Below are 13,368 nucleotides of genomic sequence, written 5' to 3' on the forward strand. Positions count from 1 at the left end.
ACCTCTACTTTGAAATTCTGAAATTCATGCGTCCAAAGATGATGGCTGTGAGAAATATAGCAAAGAGTCCTACAGACACAAGAGCTGGCTTTCTCAAGATCGCTGTCGATGAATACTCATATGTAACCTTAAAGAATCATTAGAAAAATTCCTGGTGATGATGAAAAGAAAAAATCTTACATAAATATCATTGCGGCGATGTTCGTCTACCACGTTGTGGGCAGTGAGCTTTACAACCGTGCGACCAATTGTGTCCAGCTGTGACTTCAAGTAATACTCCGTTCGCTCAAAGTCCTTGTAGGAAGTACTAACATCAACAATTTTAGCACCTTCTGGTAAAACCACAGACACTTCCACTGTGTCATAAACTGTGTTGTCCGGTCCTTCCACAAAAGGAACGCGTAGAAGGTATGTTGTGACATTTCTCTCATCTGTAGAAAGCACCTTCAAGCTTCGGCCTAAATCGTGATTCCAACCGAGAGTAAAAGTGTAATTCCAACCCCCAAAAATTGGGTATCGTGGTCGGACTTCAACAGTAGGGTCGCGTGCGTGTGGTCTAAAGTTGCTGGTTGACACATTACCAATTTCGTCGGTGAAGTAGACATCGCGCGCACCGGGTAGCAAATGGAAGTTGAACCCTCTAATCGCAGTTGATCTTTCTTGAGTCATGGTTGACGCTTGATATCGTAGTCTAGAAAAGTTTTCAGACAGCTTCGCGGCAGCATTAGTCATCCAGTAATTTTCCTCTGTTTCTAGCACACCACCATAGTGGGAGACCCAAAATTCTCTCTTCAATTTTGTAACTTCAACAAGAGGAAAATGATACTCATATCGCACTGCAATCGGATCACTTGAATATGGCAACGTATTCATATAGGGGCCATATGTCAACGTTGAGCCCTCAACAACTGGGTCACCCTTGGATTTGGAATAAGCAATAGCTCCTTTATCAGAAACCCTACATTGTGAGCAAAAAACTAAAGTGAAGCCACCTACTTACTTGACCTTCATACGTTGACGGACAACCTCGTAGGGAGACATTGTAAGTCGGGATCCTCGCCACAATAGAAACTGCGCCTCGGGCTGTTTGATCGCTTTAGGCTGCGGAACTGTAGAATGAAAAACCGCAGTTGCAACTTGGATATTAGAGACCTGGCCAGGCGCAAGAGGCATAACGAGAGAGACCTTGTAAAAAGTCGCATTTCTAGGAATGTTACCATCAATTGTCATTCGCAGATATAATGAAATAAACACGTACTTCTCCTCACTAGTTGGCACCAGTTCAACATTAGTACTGGCCAAGAAATCATCTCTCTTTTCCTTCACTTCCAGGATCACGACCTTGCCATATGCATCATAAGCAGGCACCGCAATGTAGAATTCTGTCTGTGATACCGACGCAATGTTTTCAACAATAAAAGACAAAGATTCGCGCAAATATGATTTCGTTAAATCGACGGTCCGCAATAAATTTTGGATTCGAAATAAAGGCTCTGGTAAAAGAGTAGCAGACGTTGATTCGGCTGTTCCTAAGAGCATCAATGACAGTACAACGCACGAAAGCGCTGACAACAGCCTTCTAAAACCCATTTTTGCAAATTTACTGTGACTTTCCCTTCGTCTCTAGTGAATGTGACATAAATTTTGAAGAGTTGAGCAAAAATGCAAGCCGATCAATGTCTTAGGGGACACGTCAAACTTGGCCCCGAAATTCAGTTTAGTCTACAGTTGGATTTGCCAGCTCATGTCACCCAATATTCACTAGTCTTTCATGCTTCTGGCCAGCTGCCAAGTCAAGTCATTATTGTAGTTAAACATTCAGGTTCTGCACATTTTAAAGAATAAATTGGTCAATATGAGTTCAAATTCAAGAGTACGCAATTAAACTTCATTTTACTGTTTGTTTGTTGACACTGTTTAGAGAGTACAGTCGGAGATTAATAGAATCTTGTTTGTCAAGAACCTGTCTTATACAGTCACATCAGAAGAGCTTTACGATTTGTTTGGAAAGTTTGGTGCTATAAGGTATGCGATACACACAAACTTGAGTATGTTTAATGATTCATAATTAGGCAAATTCGATTAGGAAATGCTCAAGGAACTAAAGGCACCGCTTTCGTTGTTTACGATGATCTTCAAGATGCTAAAATGGCCTGCGACAAATTGTCTGGGTTTAATTTCCAAAGCAGATACCTGGTTGTTCTGTACCATCAGCCAGAGAAAATGTTGCAGACACCAGCTCATAATGGGTTTGTTCCAGCTTCGACCGAAAGTTCTGCGCGCGACATCACATCTACCCCCCGTCGCCAAATTTGATGTACTACGTAAATAATTGATATCAGGAGTTTGAAAGGAGTCAATTTTGCTGTATGTGGAGCTATTATTATTTTAAACGTCAATATTGTTGAAAAGTTACACATAAGTTAAAGATAGCTTTTAGAATCAGTGGCCTAACTTTGCTACATAGAATTGGGGCCGCACTACTTCTCGTATAAAAACAGAACAGCAATTTTTTAATTTAACGATGATCGGTGGGCGATTCGAACAATTTTAAAGGCATTATAACCATTCAGTAGCAAAAAGAGATTCGAACATTCAGCGCCTCAAAAAAAAATTGACGGATGCGAGGTTCGAACTCGCGCGAACTCACGTTCAGCAGATATACTCAAAACAGTCTTAAGTCTGCCGCCTTAGACCACTCGGCCAACCCGCCAGCAACATAAAAAACTTTTTGAATTTACTGTTATATGCGATAGATTTTTGAAAAAGAGTAACTTTCTAGATATTTTATCTTTAATTTCGTTGCTGTTAAAGGTTTACACAGTAAATTAATAAGCTACATTTATGTTAAAGCATAAGTTTGGTTCAGCCTGCAAGTAAGTTGTCGTTATGTTCGTGACGTTGGATTCTTTCAGCAACAAACTCAAAAACTCACAAATTCTAGAGGCAAGCGCATTTTAGTATCTTATTAATCACAATTTGGAACAATTCTATTTATCCTGTTTGCAGTTGTGAGCTTAAATCATAGTAATCTGGGTTCTGAACCAGGTAATTTGCTCAGCTATTCATGGCATTTATGGCAGAATGCGATCTATTATGGCCACGCCGCACAGTCGAGATATTCCATCGCAAGTCTGTAACACTGTATATATTTCATCTGGTGATTCTCGGTAGGCTTTGAATAAGTCTGCTTCGTATTGTACTTTATACAGATTTTAGAAGAGCCATATTTGGGCTTGACAAATTTAAAGCATGTCAGATTTAGACGAGGATTTGTTAGCTTTGGCTGGTGATGTTGGCGACGATGATGTGGAGTCAAAACCTACAAAAAAGCGAACAGCTATCAAACGACAGTCTTCGACGGTGAAAAAGAGGCGGAAAAACAAGTGTGTTTTGGTGCCCGATTGTTTGATTTTCTCAATCAGTCCAATCGAGGTTTTAATCTAGCGCAATAATACTGACATTTAAACTAGGAGTGAAGATCTAGACGGTCCTGACTCGTTTGGTAGCGACGCTGAGGCGGCCGATGATAGTGGTGGTGACCCAGTTGATTCGGCTGATGGTGGCGAAGAGAATGAGGAAAGTGAAGACGAGGTCACAAACCCGTATCCGTTGATGGGTAAATACAAGAATGAAGAAGATATGGCTACGTATGAAGCGCTCCACTCAGGTCACAGTTTGAATTTTTACTGATGATTTCAAGCTTGGAAGCCATGAATGAAATAGACAGAGAGCAAATTTTGTTTGATCGTTCTCAGGAGGTATTTAGTGATTTATCCATGGCATTAGCAAGATCTCAACATTTTAGATGCAACGCTTTAACGAGCAGAGTTATTTGGCTGAACGGTTGAAGAAAAGTCGTCGACTAGATAAAACAAAATCGACAACACGAAGTATGCTGGTTTAAGATTTTGTAAGGGAACCATTTGCTGACAGGATGCAGCGTCCACACGGGACGCCGGAAAAGAAGGAGCAAAACGTTCTCAGCTGACAGAGTTGAAGAAAAAGCGAGAAGAAAAGACCGTTCGTGCAAAACAAAAGGTTAGCGTCGGCGTGTCGATAGCACAGTACAAAGTTAATAATTGCAGAGCGATGGTACCAACTATATCTATCCGAGATTGCGCTATGATGATGACGACGATGAGAATGAAAACGAAGACGAGGTTGAGGCAGAAGCCGATGATGAAGTTGTTTGGTCAGAAACACCTGTTCAGAAGGTCAGTTGCTGCGTTGCGCACCGAACCAGGTTTAACTGTGGTAGGAACTGGATGTTGGCGATTTGAATAAGATTCGACTAGGAAAGACAAATTTAGCAAAGTACTGTCATTATCCCGAGTTTGAGACTGTTGCTCAAGACTGCTTTGTAAGAGTCAACATTGGATATAATCGTCACAGAGATGCCAATGTGTATCGAATCTGTCAGATAAAATGTCAGCTTTGGTATTCTGATAGGTGTTGAAGATATAAACTAATAATTTAGCTGTGATTGAGACCAAAGTCTACACTTTCAACAATAGAACGGTGAATGCCAGTTTACTTGTGACTCATGGTTCAAATGAAAAGATTTTTGAAATGGGTATCTGCTCTGATCATCCATTTACAGAGGTATGAATTCGGAACTTGGTTAATGCTGTAATTAATCTATTTGCAGGAAGAGTTTGCTACATGGCGCAAGACAGTTTTAGCTGACAAACTGTCGCTTCCGTCAAGAAGACTGATTGACACAAAATTTCAACAACTCCAAAAAATGCGAGAGAGATCGTTAACAGTGGTATGATTTTATTTCCTAGCTGTATGGTAATTGCTAATTAGCGCTCAGGAGGAAGTGAATGTCATGATTGATTTGCGTCAAAAATTGACGTCAGATGCAGCGTCGAATTCAGTAATGCGGAAGACTATGCTAAATGAGAAGCGAATTGCTGCGTTGTCAAATGGTGATATAGAAGAAGTTGCGGATATTGATGCACAGATTGCATCGATTGATCAGCGTCGGACGATAAAAATGTCTGCAGCGATGGAATCGCCTCTTCAAATGCTTGCCAAGGTTAACGAAAGAAATCGACGGGCAAATCAAGACGATATTCGCAAGGCCGAGATGAAAAGCACTGAAGAGAGACGCAAAGCAAAGTTTGCAAATAAAGGTTCTGTTACTTCAGACCCTTTTAGTCGGTTAAAGACAAGTGCAAGAATGTATTACGATTCAACTGAAGAATCTCCAGGAGCTGCGTTGACGGTAGATTTACCTGAGGAAGTAAAGGACGCTTCTTTAGAGGAGAAAAAACTGCTACCCGGCACAGTCGGCAAGCAGTCAATGAGTCTTATGGACGATGTTATTGCCAAAACCGAGTTTGGAATTGACATTGAATTGGACTTGTAGTTATAGATGGAAGGCTGCTGTACTTTTAAAAGAAAAACAAAAAGAATCTATTCACAGGTCACTTCTGACAGTATATTCTTACAATAATATCCGCATTTCCTTCATTAAATTGTTGAGAAGTATTAATTCGAAGCTAAAAATGAACGTCATGGGGTAGTAATGTAAGAAGAGCACATTAGCCAATTAACGTGACCGCACACCATCAAGTCTCCTTCAAGCTCGCCGCGCCTCACACTTTGATTTCTTCTGTTCCAACCTTTCAAACTATTTGATCTTAAATTTAGAGTGCAGGCATTCTTCAAATTATCTTTATATAGTCGATTCCTAGTCAAATCACTAAATTCTTTAAAATCTGCTAGAATGTCACTTACAAGCAAACTTGCAATTACTGACGTTGATCTTAAGAACAAACGTGTCTTCATTCGTGTCGGTTAGTTGAAATCATGTTGGTCCCTTGGTAGATCACAACTAACAATATTTTGTCAAAGACTTCAATGTACCTTTGGATGGAACTACCATCACAAACAACCAGCGTATCGTTGCTGCTCTGCCTACAATCAAGTATGCAATTGACAATGGTAATCTCGATCTCACTTCGAAACATTTGATTCGACGTTATTAACATTTTTACTCTAGGTGCTAAGGCTATTATTCTTGCTTCTCATCTTGGACGTCCCGATGGAAAGCCTAACGCTAAGTATTCGCTCAAGCCTGTCTCTATCGAGCTTTCAAAGCTTTTGGACAAGCCTGTCACCTTCTTAGAAGACTGCGTCGGACCTTCAATTGAGGAGTATGTTCTCAAAGCTGTTGGAGGTTGTTTTCAATTAGTAATTTTTTTTATTTTGTTTCTAAGTTATGCTTCAGGTGAAATCATCTTGCTTGAAAATCTTCGTTTTCATGCCGAGGAGGAGGGTTCTTCTAAGGTCGATGGCAAGAAGGTCAAGTGCGCTCCCGAGGATGTCCAGGCTTTCCGCAAGGGTTTGACTGCTCTCGCGGAAGTTTACGTCAGTAAGTGAAAATCACATTTATACCGAGTAAAGAATCCATACTAATTACTCGCTAGACGATGCTTTCGGTACTGCTCATCGTGCCCATAGTTCTATGGTCGGAGTTGAGCTCCCTCTTAGAGCCTCTGGATTCTTGGTCAAAAAGGAGCTGGACTTCTTTGCCAAAGCTCTCGAGAGCCCCGACCGTCCATTTTTGGCTATTTTGGGTGGTGCCAAAGTCTCTGACAAGATCCAGCTGATTGACAACTTGATCTCGAAGGTTGATATGTTGATCATCGGTGGTGGTATGGCCTTCACTTTTAAGAAGACCTTGGAAGGTGTTAGCGTGAGTTCAGGTGTTTCACTGTTCTATTAAGTTTATTAACTAGAGGAAAGATTGGTAACTCTCTCTTCGACCCTGAGGGTGCCAAGATTGTTGGAGAAGTCTTGGAGAAGGCCAAGGCACACAATGTCAAGGTTGTTTTGCCTGTTGACTATGTCACTGGTGACAAGTTTGCTAAGGACGCCACTGTTGGAACTGCAACTGACGCGACTGGTATCGCTGATGGCCTTATTGGTCTTGACGTTGGTGAGGAGAGCTCCAAGCTTTTCTCGGAAGTCATTGCCCAGTCCAAGACTATTTTGTGGAACGGGTGAGTACTAATTGCAAACGTGCTGATATGAGATTTTGTTAACACGGCTAGACCTCCTGGTGTCTTTGAGTTCGACAACTTCTCCAAGGGAACCAAATCTATGCTTGATTCCGTTGTTGCTGCAGCTGCCGGTGGTGCGACTGTTATCATCGGTGGTGGTGATACTGCTACTGTATGTTTGTGCTGATTAAAATGATGAAAATACTAATTAGTATAGGTCGCCAAAAAGTGGAACGCCGAAGACAAGCTCTCACACGTCTCTACCGGCGGTGGTGCCTCACTTGAACTTTTGGAGGGCAAGGTGCTCCCCGGTGTTGCTGCTTTGAGTGAGAAATAGCTTGCTCGTCTCTAAGTACCGCATCGACAATGCTCGGTTGAGCGCTAGATGGAATAGTTTGGTTATAAGAAATTTTGCTGTTCAATTTTTTTAGTACAAAATATAAGTGTTTTCTATTATTGGAGAGAGTGCTTGAATATCAAGTGTAGATCGTGTTGAGTAGGCAAACCTATGAGTGATTATTGCTCTTTTACTACGCATGCTTAAAGTCGTATGATATTTGTTTAGCTACTACGGAATTTTATTCTGGAGAGATGCATGTCGAACATTTAGAAGACGATACCGTCATGTTAACTTCTGAAGTCAATTCTCAACGCAGTGATTTGATTTTGAGCGATTGATTCTACGCAAATTTAAAACATTACAAATCTGTTGCATTGGATGATCAATAATATTACCTAAAATTATTAACAGATGATTTCTAACTATTATTTAAGTATATAAAGTTAATATCTCATCAAAGTCTCTTCGTTTTGCATTGCTACTAATTTATTCTGCGTTTAAGTTCTGATTTACAAGTGCTACACAAATTTAAATTAATTGTGGAATAATGATTGACGTCGTCAATATTATATAGCAGCTTTTTTATTAATTATTATTTTCTGCTATAGACTTTGCTAGAAAATGTTAATAAATGAAAGAGCTGTAGAATTCAACAAGATTCGGTACGGCGTGTACTCCTGCTTACTCAGGGGTTGTGTGTGCGTACGTCTACGTAGCCTACATTCATTAATTGGTTTGCTTCAAAATATCCAAACAGAAGAATCAAAATACAGATGGCTAAATTGTTAAGCAATATTTTTCAAGATGTTGTATAATTTTTAGAGCTTTACAGGCTCAATATGTTGCAGTGCTAAGCGGTGTGTTCAGTTTAGTTCAAAAGCGGATTTGCCCGCTCAACCTTCTTTCCTTTCTTCCCACGGAGGAGTACTTTCGTAACCAAAGCTATAGCGTTTTAAGTAAACTTACAATTGAATTTATTACGTTGCATTAGAAGTTACTAATTTCTCACAGAAAATGTTCAACCCAGTTCCCAACCTTCCCTACCCTATGTATACGGGGGAAGATCTCTCCGTCTAACACGGCGTCATGTACAACGCCATGAGTACCGCGCTATACTTCATGCGTGGTGTCATGTATGAGCTTGGCGAATTGCGTCTGCCTGTCATCAAACAATATAATGCGTCGCATACGCTCTTATGTTCTATTTCGGAACTGGATTTTTTGTGTTCATGCACTACGTCTGTTTAGTGCTCTATTGTCCATACCTCGTATCCACACAACTCTATAATTTTTCCAAAGAACTTGCTCAAAAAATAGAGCTTCACAACTAAGTCCTTTTACGGTCCCGCTTCTAGAGGTAAAGGCAGCCTGGATGAATCTGTTCCAGCCGATCAGTTCAACTTCGGCCAAATTTGTCCAAGTGTTATTCTTAGTTTCCCAACAATGTCCTCTCGCTTTTTAATCAACTGCCCGAATAAAGCCCCACGCTATCGAACTCATGATCGCATTTGTTGCTCTTTTACGGATCACCTCTTTTGCCTTCGACTATGCGCTTTCTCTTCTGCCTTACAATAACAAGCGTACACGATAGCAAAGGAGCCCGTCTATAAAACTGAGCTTCCTAAATCAAGCCCTCTCACGTTGCTGCTCTCGAACGTGAAGACAGCCTTGCTGAGACCTCTACTGTCGATTCATTCTGCTTCTGTAGAGTTCATCAAGTTGATACATGTCCAAGCAACGTGACAGTTTCTCAACCAATTGAGCAATTTCTCAAATATGCTGTTAACATGCAAACGTCGCGTGTTGGAGATCTCAATCGTTTCTTGTTCTCTGCGGTCTTGTAGGTTTCGCCGTTGGATACCTAAGTTCTTGTTTGCAATCCAAGCCAGGTGCCATATAATACTCGGCAAAGAAATTATGCCGCCGAAGACCAAAACCAAAGAAAATAACTTATAGAGCTCCGATATGGACAAGCTGCGAGCAAACCTTACCAGGCGGCCAACAACCGTTGAAGTTCACTTCGGTGCAGCCTGTCAAAGTGGAAGCCAAACCAGTTGGATTACTACCGGCCAACACAACATTTAAAGTCCACTTCCTGTCTTCTGAAGGCCAGTCAGAAATCGAAGCTTCTTTTAAACTGTGTTATGGATTCGTCGTTAAGACACCCATTGATGTGATTGCCAAACTACTCCCGAAAGAAGAGTACTGCCTTTGGAGAGTATCTCGCTTTGAACAAAATTACTCATGTGTGAAGGAGGCTTTCCGAAAACCAACAAATTAGGAGCACCCATCAGCACAGTCCGAGGAGTCGAGCTCGGTTCCGGAAGTAACAGAGGCGCTCGTTGAGGTTGTTGCAACCACCGAGCCTTGGAATCCCGTTGAGCCTCCGTTACCGCCAGATATGTGGCATCGAGTACCACGCCGCGTAAGCCTTTATAGTGGGAATCTTGAAGAACCGAAGGAGAACGAATTGGCGACTGAATCTGAAGAGCCTTATCCAGTTTCAGAAGTCACCGAGGCGCCAATTGAGCCCGCTGCTCCGGTTGTTCTGATTGATCTGCTTGATCCGGTTGATCACAATGAACTTAATTATGAAACTTACGAAATCGACTTTGATCTTGTCAACTGCTCAAAAGATTCGATCAACCTTCCATTTGATCAATACAGGTGGACGCTTAACCTACCAGGTGGCCAAGATCTGACTAAAGTCGAGAATACTTTAAAGGCACAAACGAGGCATACTCCCGCCTCAAGAAATCAACCAAGAAAGTACTGTCAACCCAATCGGAGGCGTTGAATTTGGTTCCAGAAGTTAGGGAAGCGTCCGTCGAACCTGTATCTCCTACTGAGCCTAGAGAAACTTTTCAACCAATCTAGCCCGTTGAGGCTCAGTCTGGAAAATCCATAAAACTAACCGGAGCGCCTACCCTGCCTACCCCGGTCAAGCTATAGCTCCAAACCCCCCAGCTGCACCGATTACACCCGTCGGGCCAGTCGTTCCAATGTAGTTGCAGCGCAGCCACTGCCATGCTTTTGAAATATAAACCGTAGTTGTTGCTTGTCCTACGATATTATATTATTGAACGCAAAATAAATTTAATGAAATAACCACAGGCGCGTCTATTTATTGGTAAAACATTTTGGCTGTTCCAATTGTCAATAAATCGCGAATAAGTCTAGTTACCCTCTTTACGCGTACTTTAGTCCCGATTAAGTGTTACTAAACCCCTTGGGTGAAAAATAGAGTACACAGCGGTTCGCTCTATAATAATCGGCATCTCGTCAACGATATAACGCTCTCAAAGAACTGACTTAGGGAAGTGCAATTTGAACAAGAAGTATTTATTTGGAAATGTCAATCATTACATAAGCGCAAACTAAGAGTTTTTTAAAATATAACGGACAATTGGCAAACTATATAGTGCAACTTGTTACAGCACTGGTAGTGTAAACTTCTTTAGAGGCAGTTTAAGGCCAAGCCATCACCAAATAAGTAGTTTGAGATATGTCGCAAGAGTCGATAGAAGTACAGTCGCCGGCTATATCAGAAACTTTAAGTCCAGTTAAGAAGTCGATTCGAAGGCGGCCATCACAGCTGTCGCCGCCGAAACCAAAGACTCCTGGACCTTACATACTCTCGACAGAAGATGCTCACGATGCAAGTGAATATGTTCAGACGTTGCATCATGTGATACGCAGCAGCAAAAAGCTGGTTGTTGTTGTCGGGGCGGGTATCTCAGTTCAAGCAGGAATCCCAGATTTCCGGTCTAGTACAGGAGTATTTCAGAGTGTCAAGAACGAGTACAAGTTGAAAGGTAGTGGGCAGTCAATGTTTGATTTTTCTGTATACAAAGACAAGGAAACAACTGCTATTTTTCACTCAATGATCAGCTCATTACACAATATCAGCAAAGGCGCTAGTGGGACCTCGTTTCACAGACTACTATCACTGCTATCAACAGAGCATAGGTTGCTACGGTTATACACGCAAAATGTTGACGGCATCGAACTGTCTTTAACTGGGCTCGATACAGTAGTACCGCTGCCAAGTAGAGCTCCATGGCCCAAAACAATCCAACTGCATGGAGGATTACAGAATATGATTTGTGCTAAGTGCGGGTGGATGGCACCGTTTGATCCCAAAGTATTTCACAATGATGATGTTCCTGAGTGCTCAGAATGCAGAGATTTGGATCAAGTTCGAGAAGTTGTAGGAAAAAGAACACAGGGCATTGGACGATTACGACCGCGAGTCGTGCTCTATAACGAGTTTAATCCGGATGGAGAAGCAATTGGCAAAGTAACCGCTTCTGATCTGAAGTCACGACCCGATGCGTTGTTGGTTGTTGGGACAAGTTTGAAAGTACCTGGTGTACGAAGAATTGTCAAAGAGATGGCGCAATCTGTTCATGCAGCAGGTGGTGTAGCCATATGGGTCAATATAGATGGGCCACCTTCTGTGAAGATGTTTGAAGGATTGTTTGACTTGATTCTTACCGGTGATTGTCAAGACATTCCGGAAGTCCTAAATCGGTGGGAACAATCTGAAGACTATGCTGCTCTACAAAGCTCACCCCGAAAAAGGAAGCCAAAATCAATAGAGCCAGACACTCCAACAAAGAAGCTTAAGTCTAGTACCACACCAACACCTTCTCCAACGAAACGGCTGAAAATTACTAGTACAGCGGTAAAGGCTTCTAAGGCTGCTGCCACATCAGGACTGGTCAAACCGCCAATGTCAGCCAGCGTAAAGGATGTGTTTAAGGTCAAAAAAGAGATTCTGGTGTCTGTACCTGTAAAGGATGAAAAGTGAAAAATACATGCATGTAATTTATACTCTTTATGATACATATGATTGTGAATATTGTACATCAGAATCAAGTCCTGGCGGTATATCTTACATTTCATTCTTCTCCTGCGCCTGCAGCAAGCATTCCGAACGCATCGTCGTCTTCAACTTCTTCATCTTTTGGTTCTTTGGGCTCTTGTGATTCTGCCCATTGGGTTATGTCGTCAATATAGCTCAATATTGTGCTGACACTGTCTGGTGATCCCGAGTTCAAAGGCAAGAATTGCACCATTCCAAAGTCGTCAATCAACTGAACCAATGCTCGATTTAGACTATAAAACTTTGGATTCGTGCCCGAGTCAATGCTACTTAGCAATGTTGGGTCCGGATTCAAAAACTGTTTGATTTCTCGTTTCGACATCTCGTCCTTGATCAGATCTAGTTTGCTGAGAATGTTGATGTGGGGCAGCTCTAGCAAAATCATTGCAGACATAGCACTCATCACACCAGAGAAAAATTTGGGCTTATCGATTACAAATGGGGCTTCGAGTAGGTACGCAGCGCATAGATTGAACCCGAGATTCTGGGTAAGATGTTTGGCCAGCGTTGGCAAGACTGGAATATGTGAATATAGTTCGATTTGACCTTTTAAATTGTTAATAACGTCCATCACGTCTTAGGTTTAGCTTACCTGGGCAATCAAATATTAAGAATTCATCTTCGTAGTCTCCAATTTCCTCGTCCAACCAGTCTAGATGGTTCATCAAAAATCTATTGGCTGCGTCAGTGATTTTTTCTCATGTAGTTTAAATTGGCGCATACTCAAAACAGTACAGTAGTCCTCCGTTCGGGCCAAACGCCATTTCTTCCATGACATCTTCAAGCGAAATCAAGTCTCGAATATCAATCGTAAATTCATACTCACCCGGCTCTGCAGCCGGGTCGAGATTCACCAAATGCGCCCTCCGGCCTATGCTCTGTAGATAGTTCAGCAGGGAGGAGCAAAACGTGCTCTGTGAATATTGTGTTAGCTACTGATCTGAAATCCTCGTGCTGCATTACCTTTCCCACGCCGGCGGGGCCTAACACCATTACTCCTACTCGAGACATTATTTTATGTCAGGCACAGCCAGTTCCGTATTTTGACGGTGTCGTGTGTTGCTTTGGCGTTATAAACTTGGATTTGAATCTTGGAGACAGTGTTGGGAGTTTGCTCAAACTAT

General features: G+C 41.9%; 7 protein-coding genes and 1 non-coding gene across 8 annotated transcripts; 5 read left to right on the forward strand and 3 right to left on the reverse strand.

Annotated features, from left to right (window-relative positions):
* Positions 1-4: 4 nt before the first annotated feature.
* On the reverse strand, positions 5-1,539 carry V1512DRAFT_270758 (Ribophorin I; the record flags this gene model as incomplete). The annotated part of the gene is made up of 4 exons (XM_066917620.1): positions 5-127; positions 181-958; positions 1,001-1,204; positions 1,259-1,539. The coding sequence occupies 4 exons, from the start codon at positions 1,537-1,539 to the stop codon at positions 5-7; spliced, it is 1,386 nt and encodes a 461-aa protein (XP_066772309.1).
* A 150-nt stretch (positions 1,540-1,689) lies between these two features.
* Positions 1,690-2,754, forward strand: V1512DRAFT_261522 (uncharacterized protein). The gene is made up of 4 exons (XM_066916084.1): positions 1,690-1,873; positions 1,922-2,025; positions 2,073-2,411; positions 2,468-2,754. Exons 1-3 carry the CDS (start codon positions 1,856-1,858, stop codon positions 2,314-2,316), a joined length of 366 nt encoding a protein of 121 aa, XP_066772310.1. The 5' UTR covers positions 1,690-1,855; the 3' UTR covers positions 2,317-2,411; positions 2,468-2,754.
* On the reverse strand, positions 2,616-2,713 carry V1512DRAFT_t27. Its single transcript has one exon. It is a non-coding gene; the product is annotated as a tRNA-Leu (tRNA).
* Positions 2,755-3,252: 498 nt separating the features above from the next.
* Positions 3,253-5,377, forward strand: V1512DRAFT_252726 (uncharacterized protein; the record flags this gene model as incomplete). The annotated part of the gene is made up of 10 exons (XM_066914720.1): positions 3,253-3,386; positions 3,474-3,650; positions 3,704-3,761; positions 3,809-3,893; positions 3,944-4,041; positions 4,089-4,217; positions 4,262-4,430; positions 4,481-4,605; positions 4,652-4,771; positions 4,820-5,377. 10 exons carry the CDS (start codon positions 3,253-3,255, stop codon positions 5,375-5,377), a joined length of 1,653 nt encoding a protein of 550 aa, XP_066772311.1.
* A 206-nt stretch (positions 5,378-5,583) lies between these two features.
* V1512DRAFT_261533 (phosphoglycerate kinase) lies at positions 5,584-7,477 on the forward strand. The gene is made up of 8 exons (XM_066916085.1): positions 5,584-5,807; positions 5,866-5,955; positions 6,014-6,190; positions 6,242-6,385; positions 6,441-6,709; positions 6,760-7,016; positions 7,068-7,188; positions 7,234-7,477. The coding sequence occupies exons 1-8, from the start codon at positions 5,738-5,740 to the stop codon at positions 7,351-7,353; spliced, it is 1,248 nt and encodes a 415-aa protein (XP_066772312.1). The 5' UTR covers positions 5,584-5,737; the 3' UTR covers positions 7,354-7,477.
* Positions 7,478-9,757: 2,280 nt separating this feature from the next.
* On the forward strand, positions 9,758-10,153 carry V1512DRAFT_252728 (uncharacterized protein; the record flags this gene model as incomplete). The annotated part of the gene is made up of 1 exon (XM_066914721.1): positions 9,758-10,153. One exon carries the CDS (start codon positions 9,758-9,760, stop codon positions 10,151-10,153), a length of 396 nt encoding a protein of 131 aa, XP_066772313.1.
* Positions 10,154-10,596: 443 nt separating this feature from the next.
* V1512DRAFT_140883 (DHS-like NAD/FAD-binding domain-containing protein) lies at positions 10,597-12,215 on the forward strand. Its single transcript, XM_066913003.1, has 2 exons — positions 10,597-11,889; positions 11,941-12,215. The coding sequence occupies exons 1-2, from the start codon at positions 10,862-10,864 to the stop codon at positions 12,167-12,169; spliced, it is 1,257 nt and encodes a 418-aa protein (XP_066772314.1). The 5' UTR covers positions 10,597-10,861; the 3' UTR covers positions 12,170-12,215.
* V1512DRAFT_261536 (GPN-loop GTPase) lies at positions 12,145-13,363 on the reverse strand. The gene is made up of 4 exons (XM_066916086.1): positions 13,208-13,363; positions 12,968-13,158; positions 12,837-12,916; positions 12,145-12,790 (listed from the first exon to the last, which is right to left on the reverse strand). The coding sequence occupies exons 1-4, from the start codon at positions 13,253-13,255 to the stop codon at positions 12,261-12,263; spliced, it is 849 nt and encodes a 282-aa protein (XP_066772315.1). The 5' UTR covers positions 13,256-13,363; the 3' UTR covers positions 12,145-12,260.
* Positions 13,364-13,368: the final 5 nt, after the last annotated feature.

The sequence above is a fragment of the Lipomyces arxii genome, assembly GCF_038497795.1.
Source record: "Lipomyces arxii strain Phaff 12-163 unplaced genomic scaffold V1512scaffold_5, whole genome shotgun sequence".
In the NCBI taxonomy this organism is placed as follows: Eukaryota; Fungi; Ascomycota; class Lipomycetes; order Lipomycetales; family Lipomycetaceae; genus Lipomyces; species Lipomyces arxii.

Coding starts and splice junctions, on each gene's coding strand:
- V1512DRAFT_261522 (XM_066916084.1), top strand. Junction 2,026..2,072: donor GGAAAGTTTGGTGCTATAAG/GTATGCGATACA, acceptor ATTCATAATTAG/GCAAATTCGATTAGGAAATG.
- V1512DRAFT_261533 (XM_066916085.1), top strand. CDS start 5,738: ATGTCACTTACAAGCAAACTTGCAATTACTGACGTTGATCTTAAGAAC. Junction 5,956..6,013: donor CAAGTATGCAATTGACAATG/GTAATCTCGATC, acceptor TTTTTACTCTAG/GTGCTAAGGCTATTATTCTT. Junction 6,386..6,440: donor TCTCGCGGAAGTTTACGTCA/GTAAGTGAAAAT, acceptor ATTACTCGCTAG/ACGATGCTTTCGGTACTGCT.
- V1512DRAFT_140883 (XM_066913003.1), top strand. CDS start 10,862: ATGTCGCAAGAGTCGATAGAAGTACAGTCGCCGGCTATATCAGAAACT. Junction 11,890..11,940: donor ATTCCGGAAGTCCTAAATCG/GTGGGAACAATC, acceptor ACCCCGAAAAAG/GAAGCCAAAATCAATAGAGC.
- V1512DRAFT_261536 (XM_066916086.1), bottom strand. CDS start 13,255: ATGTCTCGAGTAGGAGTAATGGTGTTAGGCCCCGCCGGCGTGGGAAAG. Junction 12,917..12,967: donor GGACTACTGTACTGTTTTGA/GTATGCGCCAAT, acceptor CGCAGCCAATAG/ATTTTTGATGAACCATCTAG. Junction 12,791..12,836: donor CTTAATATTTGATTGCCCAG/GTAAGCTAAACC, acceptor ACAATTTAAAAG/GTCAAATCGAACTATATTCA.